General features: G+C 49.6%; 1 protein-coding gene across 1 annotated transcript in view; it reads left to right on the top strand.

The window, feature by feature from the left end:
* The first annotated feature begins 378 nt into the window (after positions 1-378).
* EFCAB14 (EF-hand calcium binding domain 14) overlaps positions 379-11,569 on the top strand; it is a 40,848-nt gene continuing 29,657 nt past the window's right edge. Inside the window, exons 1-6 of the mRNA XM_073644065.1 lie at positions 379-706; positions 10,177-10,325; positions 10,490-10,635; positions 11,051-11,149; positions 11,283-11,393; positions 11,482-11,526. Of these exons, the coding sequence (XP_073500166.1) occupies positions 468-706; positions 10,177-10,325; positions 10,490-10,635; positions 11,051-11,149; positions 11,283-11,393; positions 11,482-11,526 (789 nt within the window). The 5' untranslated portion in view covers positions 379-467. The remainder of the gene's footprint in view (positions 707-10,176; positions 10,326-10,489; positions 10,636-11,050; positions 11,150-11,282; positions 11,394-11,481; positions 11,527-11,569) is intronic.

Raw genomic sequence — 11,569 nt, 5'->3', positions numbered from 1 at the left:
GATGCTGTACAGGGGAAGGCCCCGCCCCCGGTGTAACGCAAAGCTTTATTCCCCGCCTCAGGGATGCTGTACAGGTGAAGACCCCGCCCCCGGTGTGACGCAAAGCTTTATTCCCCGCCTCAGGGATGCTGTACAGGTGAAGACCCCGCCCCCGGTGTGAGGTAAAGCTTTATTCCCCGCCTCAGGAAGGCTGTACAGGTGAAGACCCCGCCTCCGGTGTGACGCAAAGCTTTATTCCCCGCCTCACCGATGCTGTACAGGTGAAGACCCCCCCCAGTGTGACGCAAAGCTTTATTCCCCGCCTCAGGAAATGCTGTACATGTGAAGGCCCCGCCCCCGGTGTGACGCAAAGCTTTATTGCCCGCCTCAGGGATGCTGTAAAGTGAAGGCCCCGCCCCCGATGTGACGTGGCGCTGTAGTCCCCGGATGTGAGGAGGGCATAGTGCAGTGAGGGCTCGGCCTGGTACATGGGTTCCGGCGCTCTGTCCGCCGGGATTCCGGCCGCCTCTACAGCGCAGAAGAAGATGAAGAAACGCAAGGAGCTGAACGCCTTGATCGGCCTGGCCGGAGACGGCGGGAGGAAGAAGGCCAAGAAAGGCTCCGGCCATCGCCTGCTGCGCACCGAGCCGCCTGCTTCAGACTCCGATACCTACACGGAGGAGGACGAGTACTCTGCCCCGGGGGAGAGCCGCATCCGCTGCGGGAGGTCAGTGAAGCCCGACCGTAGGGTCGTGTGAGTGACTGGCGGGCGGGATTGCCCCCCACACTGGAATCTGCTGGGGGTGGCGCCTGCGAGAGGTCGTCAGCTAAGGGGCTGCTGCTACCTGCCCGTCCACTAGGCCGCCCGCGTCCCCAGTGCGATGTGACCTCAACCGGACAGGAAGGCCGCCCCCCGCATCCCCAGTGCGATGTGACCTCAACCGGACAGGAAGGCCGCCCCCCGCGTCCCCGGTGCGACGTGACCTCAACCGGACGGGAGGGCCACCCCCCGCGTCCCCGGTGCGATGTGACCTCAACCGGACAGGAAGGCCGCCCGCGTCCCCGGTGCGATGTGACCTCAACCGGACAGGAAGGCCGCCCCCCGCATCCCCAGTGCGATGTGACCTCAACCGGACAGGAAGGCCGCCCCCCGCATCCCCAGTGCGATGTGACCTCAACCGGACAGGAAGGCCGCCCCCCGCATCCCCAGTGCGATGTGACCTCAACCGGACAGGAAGGCCGCCCGCATCCCCGGTGCAATGTGACCTCAACCGGACAGGAAGGCCGCCCGCGTGCCCGGTGCGATGTGACCTCAACCGGACAGGAAGGCCGCCCGCGTCCCCGGTGCGACGTGACCTTCAACCGAACGGGAGGGCCGCCCCCCGCATCCCCGGTGCAATGTGACCTCAACCGGACGGGAGGGCTGCCCCCCGCGTCCCCGGAGCGATGTGACCTCAACCGGACGGGAGGGCCACCCCCCGCGTCCCCGGTGCGACGTGACCTCAACCGGACGGGAGGGCCACCCCCCGCGTCCCCGGTGCGACGTGACCTCAACCGGACGGGAGGGCCGCCCGCGTCCCCGGTGCGACGTGACCTCAACCGGACGGGAGGGCCGCCCGCGTCCCCGGTGCGACGTGACCTCAACCGGACGGGAGGGCCGCCCGCGTCCCCGGTGCGACGTGACCTCAACCGGACGGGAGGGCCGCCCGCGTCCCCGGTGCGACGTGACCTCAACCGGATGGGAGGGCCGTGGAGTTGGAGTACATTTTGGTGGAGTCTGTTCTTTTCCTAGCCTAAGGATTTTGGCTTTTAGTTGAGCTGAGTCTAATGGAATCTTAGACTGTTAGAGTTGGAGGGGTCCTCCAGGGTCCTCCAGGGTCCTCGTGTCCATCGCCCGACTCAATGCAGGAGTCACTAAATCATCCGTGACAGATATCTGTCCAGCCTCCTGAAGACTTCCATTGTAGGCGAACTCACCACCTCTCGTGGCCGCCTGTTCCACTCATTGATCACCTCACTGTCAAAAAGTGTCTTCTAATATCTAATGTGTCTCATCCCATTCAGTTTCATCCCATTGCTTCTAGTCTTTCCTTGTGCAAATGAGAATAAAGATGATCCTTCTACAATGTGACAGCCCTTGAGATATTTGTAGACAGCTATTAAGTCTCCTCTCAGTCTTCTTTTTTGCAAGCTAAACATTCCCAAATCCTGCAACCGTTCCTCATAGGACATGGTTTGCAGACCGGTCACCATTCTGGTCGCTCTTCTCTAAACTTGCTCCAGTTTCTTCATGTCTAAAATGTGGCGCCCAAAACTGTACACAGTATCCAGATGAGGTCTGACCAAAGAGGAGTAGAGGGGGATAATGACTTCACGTGATCTAGACTCTGTTTCTCTTAGGCTGTGTGCCCACGTAGCGTTTTTCAAGCGTTTATGCTGCGGAATTTCCGCAGCGGAAACGCTTGTGAAACGCTAGGTAATCCGCACCCCATGGTCCCCAAGGGGATTCCGCATGTTCTATGCACATGCTGCGGATTTTTCCGCAGCGTTTATGCTACGTACAAAAATCCGCAGCATGTCATTTAATTTTGCGGAAGTGCAGCGGAACTCCCGCCATTGACTTGCATTGAGACGCACAGAAACCGCGACTGTACATTTTTACAAGCGGCTTCTATGCGTCTCTATGTGCGGATGGTACCCAGTTCTGGAGGAGAGGAGACTCTCATCCAGACCTGGGTACCATTGTACCTGTAAAAAAAAGTATAAAATAACAAATAAAGTTTATACTCACCTGTCCGGCGTCTTCTCTCTGAATGCCAGCAGCGCTGAAGGACCTTCGGTGACGTCACAGTCATGTGACCGCAGGCCCTTCACCGCTCTGTCTCGCGATATGCCGGCAGCCGGGAACCAGCCAGGGAGCAGCGCTGCAGCACACGCTGGGCATCGGGGGTGAGTATAGCTTTATTTGTTTTAATTTTTATGGTTCACACTGTATAAATCCATGCCGGTTGCTGTTTGCATGGATTTATACAGTGTGACCTAGTTGTCAAGCACTTTCCAAGTGATGCTATCGCCTGGAAAGTGCTTGTCAATCTGCATGCGGAAACGCATGTGAACCCGCATGTGGATCCGCATGTATTCTGCAGGAAAAACGCATGCACAATCTGCATGCGTTTTTTTCTGCCAGGGAGATGCAGAAATGCAGAAATTTTCTGCTTCATTTCTGCATCGTGGGCACATAGCCTTAGGCTGTGTGCCCACGATGCGTTTTTTAAGCGTTTCCGCAGCAGCAATTCCGCTGCAGAAATGCTTAAAAAACGCTTGATAGTAGGTCTGCCATGTTCCCCAATGATAATCCGCATGTGCTGTGCACATGCTGCGGAAATTTCCGCATGTGTTTAAAGTTCTATGTTCATCCATCCTGGTTTCCTTAAATGCTTCCCATTTTTCCCTCTTCTCGAGGATTAACGATTGCGCTTTGAGAATCGAATTTTTCAAACTTTCCTATCCTTCCGGGACATTTCTGTCCTTAAGGACATCCAGCCATTGGATCCCTCCTATTCTCTTTGAGTCCGTTTTGCCTTTCTGAAATCTAACCTTGAAGTCTGACTCTTCACATGTCTTCTTCCTCTAGTTATCCAGAATTCTATGACCGCATGATCGGTTCCTCCTAGGGTCCCAGCCCCCTTACCTCCTCAACCATCATCTCCCAGTTTAAGAAGATTAGATCCAAGGTAGCAGATCCTCCTTGTTCTCTCTTCTACCTTTTGGAAGATAAAGTTGTCAGCAAGAGAGGATAAGAATTTGCTGGACTTGTTATTTTTGCCTGAGAGAAATTCCCAACAAATGTTTGCATAGTTGAAATCTCCCATGATCACTACATCATATTTTATCGGTTGACCATGACAGCACGAGAGAGGGGATCCACCCACCGAGGACAGGAAACATACAGGCTTAAAAGGGCAGCACCTCTCTCCCGCCTCACTTTGGTTTCCTGTCCTTGAGGGGGAGAACCTGTGACGGGCGCAGGTATAAAAGCAATCATGCTTCATGGGTCTAAGCTTCCCAGCATCTTCTGCCCCTATTGTAAAATGGAGTCAAAGTGAACAGCAATGACAGCTGCACCTGCCATCGCCACCTCAGCGATGCCTTCGGGTCACTGAAGGCGAGGATCTGCGAGCAGGTCCAGTCATCGTAGCTCCTCTAGGAAGGACAACTCTGCAGCCTCCAGGGGGAAGACGTGCATCACCAAATCTAAGCACAAGGAATGTGCGTTGTGTAAGGCCCTATTAGTGGACTCATACCCAAAAAGACTGTGCCAGTCCTGTATCAATCAAACTTTGGCAGATGAGACCCCTAGTTTCGCTTCAGGGTTAAAAACATTGGTCAAGTCAGATCAGCAAGGCCCTCTCTAAAAAAGTGAAGAGAAAGGTGTATACGGATTATGAGGTCTCCCCAGCCTCTGATGTCTCCCTCCCATTGAACTATGAGGAGGACTCGGATGGCTCCACTTCTTCTTCATCCTCATCCTCAAATAATGGTGCAGGACAACATTGTTTTCCACTAAATTAAATTGATGGTCTGATTAAAGTGGTCCGTTCAACTGTGAATATTGTGGACACCAGACCAGAGAAATCGGTCCAAGATGTTATGTTCAGGGCTTGGGTCAAAGGAAGAGAAGATGTTTTGCGGTTAATGATAGACTCCAGGGACTAATAATAAGGAGTGGGAAAGACCGGAGAGAAAGGACTCTTTCCCCCTTCCTTTAAGAGGAAATACCCCTTTGAGGTTTCAGCTTCATCCTCTTGGGAGAAAGCCCCGAGATTAGATGTAGCCATAACGAAGGCATCTAGAAAATCATCTCTTCCTTTTGATGATATGGGAGCTCTTAAGGACCTTTTGGACGGAAAAGTGGATACCTTTCTAAAAAGGGACCTGGGAAACAGCAGCTGAAGCCTTAAAGCCGGCGGTTGCAGAAACTTGTTCGGCCAGATCCTTGATGATATGGCTGGAACAGCTTGAGTCCCATCAGAAGGATAATACATCCAGAAAGATCTTTTCCAACATCCCGCTCATGCTGGGGTCTGCACCTTTCCTAGTGGATGCCTCTGCGAATTCTGTTAAGTTGGCGGCAAAGTTGGCCGCCATGTCCAATGCAGTCAGTAGTACCTCGGGTTAGGGTTAGAGATATCCAGGCCAGAACAAGGCTGTGCTCTATCCCGTGTGAGGGGGATCACCTCTTTGGTCTGGCTCTGGGTGAGATCTTGGACAAGGCGAGCGATATGAAAAAAGGATTTTCTAACCTATCCATGCCTGCTTACTTGTTCATTCTGCAAAAGAAGATTTGTACATAAAAGACCACAGAGAGCAGGATAAGTTGGAGGATCACAGGCCGAAAGGTAGAGGGCTTCTGTTCGGTTCTTAGGGGCCCCTGGAGTTGAGTCAATGACTCGTAGCCCAGTTAAGGGGGGAGCCTGTTAGGCTTCTTACCTGCCTGGACAGCTATTTCAGCCAGTAACTGGATCCTGGGTCTGATGTCCGAGTTCCAGGCGATCCTTCATGACAGATTCATTGTGACCCTGGTCCGTACCTCCGAGACAGAGCAACTGGCCCTACAAAAGGAGGTGCTAAGTTTAGTCCAGAAGGCTGTTCTGGTGGAGGTCCCAACGTTTGAAAGGAGGTTGGGGTTCTACTCTCTCCTCTTCCTGGTTTCTAAGCCTGACTGCTCCTTCAGATGTATAATTAATAGTGTTGAGCGAGTATGTTCTATTAACCCTTTTGCAGAGTATGCTCGGGCCGAGCTCTGAGTAGTTACAGCTGCTCGGTGATATGGTTGAATCGCTCCTGTGTGCATGATTTGCGACTGTTAGACATTCCTCCCATGTAATAAAGCTGTCAAACAGTTGCAAATCATGCACACGGGAGCGATTTAACCTCATCACTGAGCAGCTGTAACTACTTGGAGCTCGGCCCGAGCATACTCACCGAAAGGGTTAACAGAGCATACTCGCTCAACACTAATAATTAACCTTACAGCTCTTAATAGATTCCATTTTAAAGGTGGGAATAATCAAAAACCTATCAGTTTAGCAATAAAATTACTGGCTGTTGCATGGTAGTATTGGATTTGAAAGACTCTTATTATCATTTGCCTATATATAACGAATATCAGAAATACCTGAGGGTGGCCATAGTCTTGCATGGGAAGATTAAACATTTCCAGTTCAGGACCTTGACGTTTAATTTAGCCATAGCCCCTCAGGTGTTTACTAAAGTTATGGTGGAGATCATGGCTCATATCTGGGAACGTGATATTTTAATTATCCCTTATCTGGACGATTTCTTAGTGGTAGGGAATTCTACCTACCAATGTGGTATGCACCTAAAAGAAGTAATGACCATCCTAAAAAAAAATCTGGGTTGGGTACTGACTTTAGAAAAATCCAGATTAGTCCCCTTGAAAGTTCAGCAGTTTTTGGGGATTATGCTTGATTCGGAAACTCAAGAATGTTACCTCCCGGAAACTGAAAATACAAAAGATTAGGAGCCAGGTGAAGGATGCCACAGCAGATCCCCTAGAGGGGCAATGTCTCTGGGTACCCTGACATCGTGTTTTCCAAGGGTTCTGTAGGCACAATACCACTCCAGGGTTCTACAGTGGGATGTTACATAATGAAGCCTCTTCGAAGGGAAGATGTTCTTCTCACTCCGGTCAGTGCAATCTTTACACTGGTGGCAGGATGAGAGAAACCTATCTCGGGGAGGGGTGGGGGTTCCATGGGTAATTAGGGTCACTAGAGCAGCTACCACAGACGTGAGTCCCAGAGAGGGTGGGGAGCCAATTTGGGGGATATGGTAGCTCAGGGGACCTGGTCAGATAGTGAAAAGGGTCTCTCCTCCAATGCAAAAAAACTGCTGGCAGTAGAAAAGGTGGTGAATAATTTCTTCATTTTCCTTAGGGCCAGAATGTAAAGATCCTCTAAAATAATAGAGTTGCGGTAGCCTATGTCAACCACCAGGGGGGTACACGGTCAAGATCGCTGATGAGTGACAGATCATCTCTTCCAGGTTACGGAAAGTCATCTCCTTTCCTTGACGGCCCTCCATATAAGGGGAAAAAAAACTCCAGAACAGATTACCTAAGCCGTTATCCTCTGATACAAGGGGAGTGGGAACTAAATCAAGGAGTTTTTACCCAAACAGTCCGAAGATGGGGCTCTCCGGTGGTAGACCTGTTTTGCCACGAAACTAAATCGGAAGACAAGGTTTTTCTTTTCCCTAGATCCCAGAGAAAATCCCCTAGCTGAGGACACTCTCCTGATACCCTGGGATTTCAGCCTGACGTATGCCTCCCCCCGCCCCCATCCCCATTGGCACTACTTCCCATGGTCATAAGGAAGATCAGGGAAGACAAGGCGAGGGTTCTGCTGATCGCGCCCTTCTGGCCCAGGAGACCCTGGTTCTCATGCCTGAAGAGCATGTCCATCTCCAATCCTTGGGTCCTACCCGAGATTCCTGATCTCCTGTTCCAGGGTCCGATATTCCATCCTCAAGCAACTAGCCTCCACTTGACAGCATGGAATTTGAAAGGATGACAGGTGTCTCGATAGAAGACATATGTAAGGCTGCTACCTGATCCTCTCCCTCTACTTTCTATAGACACTATAGGTTAGATATGGGTGTTTCGGCTGACCTCACCTTTGGGAGAAGAGTGCTCCAGGCTGTGGTCCCTCCTTAGATTACTTCATCTCTGTAATTCTCTCGTGGTGCTGTCATGGTCGACCGATAAAGTCTTAAGTTACTCATCAGTAACGGGATTTTTCAGAGACCATGACAGCACCCTTATATTCCCTCCCTTCATATTTGTGGGAGCACTCCCTTTTTATTTATAATCTCACACTTGATAGGTGTCATGTGGTTTGGTAATTTTGTGGGGGGGTTTTTTGTGTTTATTAACCTGGCGGTCCTCTCAATGCTCTGTAATCCGAACTGAGGTGGGAGAGAGGTGCCACCCCTTTTAAGCCTGTAGGTTTCCGGCCGATTCCCCTTTCTCGTGCTGTCATGGTCTCCGAAAAATCCTGTTTCCTTGTAAGTAACTTGAGACTTTTTTGACAACTTGGCCATTTGCTGCTTAAAGAGTTCATCCATATCTTCAGTTTTCCCAGGTGGCCTATAGTAAACGCCTACAATGGTGTCCTTTACGTTGTTCTCTCCTTGTATTCTTACGCAAACAGTTTCCACAGAACTCCCCAGTCTCTGAAGCTTCAATCTCTGGAGATATACGCTTTTCTAACATACAATTTGACACGTCTTCACCGTTTATTAAGTCTGTTTCTTGCAAATAAGTTGTATCCTTCTAGCCTTGTATTCCAATCATGTGTATCCTCCCAAGTTTCAGTGGTGCCAATGACATCTGTGACGATACAGTTTATAATCTTAATCAGCCAGACGTTTAGATTTGTTAATCCAAGAGAAATACACTATTATCTTTGTGTTGACTTGTAAATGTGTGTTTCTGTGGCTGGTCAAGAAGGACATCCTATTTGTAGAAAACTGCATGTTGACTTCTCTTCGTTTGGAAACAATGATGTTTGTTAATATTCTGATATATGAAAAGCCAGTTAGATGTTGATTTAAAGAGCCCTCTCCTATACCAACTATGTAAATTGATTAAATGCAGAAACAAGGAGACCTGAGCCCTGTGGAATGATATCATCCCTAACCCTTGACCTGTGGATGTGTACTTAAAAAGGAGATATTCTTCTGTAGCAATCAGTCTTGAAACACAGATTGGAAAGAGACTTTACAAGGAGAATCAAAGATCAGAGACTGAGACCAACAGCTTGGAAGCATGGCTTTAACCAAAGAGACACAGATTTGGATTCTACATGATTGCGGCCTAAGGGTATATGGCCCTGACTGGAAAGATACTTATCTACTCCACTGACCATCAGAGAGCCCATGGATACATTTAGGGAGACCAGGTTGGGACGATGAAGTCACCTGCCCCATTGATATGTTGTTTGGGGTTGCCAGGTGCGACCCTCCAGTCTCCTGGAACCCATGGAAACTCGGAGAGGCCAGGGTTGGGACCCTCGGGTCTCCTGGCCCTGTACCTCGATGGACTGCTAGCTTTGTAAGCTTGCCGCTACCTTCTCTCTGTGGGGGCGTGCCAGAGGGGGACCACTGGTTGAGGTAGTCGGTCCTGGAAGTCTCCAAAGTTGCCGCTGTTCTATCCCATGCGGGTCAGCGGAAGGGTGAGACTATGTAATGTACCATCTTGGGTACTTGCTGGGACTGTTTTATATGTTATTGTCTGTCTGTTTGGTTCAATAAAGTATTGCCACACTGTTTTACCCTCACCCTGTGTTCTGAGTAGTATTACGCCCACGGAAGACCCCGTGTCTTCACAACATCATATTTATTTTCCTGCATTAGTAGCTCCAATTCTCCTTGTGTGTTGCCCATGACTTGTGCATTTGTATAGAAACACCTTAGTTTGATCGGTTTATCTTTTTCCAATATTTTTATTCTGATTTTCTTTGTCTGTGTTCTTCCTTTCCACTTCTAATAGCTCTCAATAGTATTTGTTCGCTGTACGGCTTTCCCTGGCCTTTTGCTTCCCTTCCCACAATGTTCTAGTTTAAAGCTCTCCTCATGAGATATGGAAGTTGCCTTTCTACAATGTGTTTTTACAATCTTGGTAAGGTGCAGCCCATGCCTAGCAAGTAGTCCATCGTATAGGTAATTCTCTCCGTGATCCAGAAATCCAAATCCTTGCTGACCGCACTATCGACGTAGCCAGTTGTTCACCTGTAGAATAGTGTTCCACCTCCTTGTTCCATGGCCATCCACTGGTATCCATCTGTGCTGCCCTTTATGTACATGCTCAGTAGTGAAGTTCCTCCTCTACAGATCAGGGGGAAAAGGCATTGGGAAGGAATGCCTGCACTCATCTCAGAACTGCTAGAGTGAACGGGAAATGGCTTATTGTGTCATAATGGTGAAGAAAAGCCTGATGTTACCAGTTTATTACAGTTAATGTATCCCTTAAACATGAGCCATGTATGACGGAGTCGCAGTCAGGGAAATTGAGGAGTTGGAGGTTTGGGTTACTGACACCACAGCCCTGCGGGTCAGGACTGCATCTCCCAGCTCAGTCTTTAATGGAGCTTTCTATCTTTCCTATTCTCGCAGGTGGAGCATTCTCCGGTGCTGCCGGCTGTTCTACCCTCTGTGCGGCTTCATCGTGCTGGCAGCATGTGTGGTGACATGTGTTGGCCTCGTCTGGATGCAAGTCGCCCTGAAGGAGAACATAGATGCCCTTAAAGAAAAGTTCAAAGCAAGTAAGAAAGTGTCAGCCTGGCATGTTCCCCATCAGGAGCAGGAACTTAACCCTTTCACATCCAGATGGCAACTATTAGATCCCTGGCAGTGGAAGGGTTAAAATAAACGAAAATTGAGCTGTGTGTGAGGTGAGGACCCTATGATTATGACCTTCTTTTCACAGTGGAATCAACTCAGCGAAGCTCAGGCCAAGATATCCCAAAGATCAATGAAGACTTACTGGTGAAACAGAGGCGCCTCGAGGAAATAGAGAGCGGAGACAAGGGGTTAAATATACTGTGGTCAAACATAACTGAGGTGAATAAGCAGGTGAGTGGTGATCATGGGCACAAGACCACCCCCATTACAATAGATCTGATGTCCCTACTGCTGAGAACTAGGGAGGATGGAGGAAAGGAGATCTGACGGCCCTTTTGCACAGTGCTCCACATTGTCCTCTACACCAGGGTTACCCAACTCAAGGCCCTCCAACAGGTCATATTTTCAGGATTTCCTTAGTATTGCACAGGTGATGGAATTATTGCCTGAGCAGGTGATGTAATTATCACCTGTACAATACTAAGGAAATCCTGAAAATATGACCTGTTGGAGGGCCTTGAGGACTGGAGGTGGGGAACCCTGCTCTACACCACTCGGCTGATGTCGTTCCATCAAGTACTGTCCCCTATACTGTTCTTTGTATGCTCTAACTAATTTATGTTTTTCTATTGTTACTTTATTGCAGATTGCACTTCTGACCACTGCTGTCACTCAGCTGAAAATCAGTCTCAAGTCTGCGTCCGATATGATCAACCTACCTAAAACAATGGAGGAGCTCCAGAAGGTATGAGGCGGCCCAGACCCCATACTCATACTTCTCCCCAGCTACACATTGGTCTCCATCTTGTGTTGTGTTGGTCTCCCACCTGTTGGTTGCATACACAGCCTATGTAATGTCTGTATTTCTTCTACTTCAGAGTGTGGCTACTTTGGGCAGTACGTTGACCAGTGTCCATCATGATGTGGAGACATTACAGTTATCAGCGGAGGAACAAAAGAAGAAAGTAGAGGCTCTTCAGAGTGACGTGGTGAGTGGCCACCTGCAGGTCGCTTCTCTTCACGGCACCATGCCTTCGGGGAGAAATGCTCGTTCACCTTCATGTTCATCTTTTGCAGGTCACATCTGAGCCTTCAGCTACAGCCATAAGTAGTGCTCTTCAGGTAGGGTTCCTATCACTCACCTTCTCTGTCCTGGGTGGTATGC

Source organism: Phyllobates terribilis, unplaced genomic scaffold (assembly GCF_046119375.1).
Source record: "Phyllobates terribilis strain yellow unplaced genomic scaffold, ASM4611937v1 Scaffold_8__6_contigs__length_399053987, whole genome shotgun sequence".
Classification (NCBI taxonomy): Eukaryota; Metazoa; Chordata; class Amphibia; order Anura; family Dendrobatidae; genus Phyllobates; species Phyllobates terribilis.
This window is presented reverse-complemented; position numbering and strand designations above follow the sequence as displayed.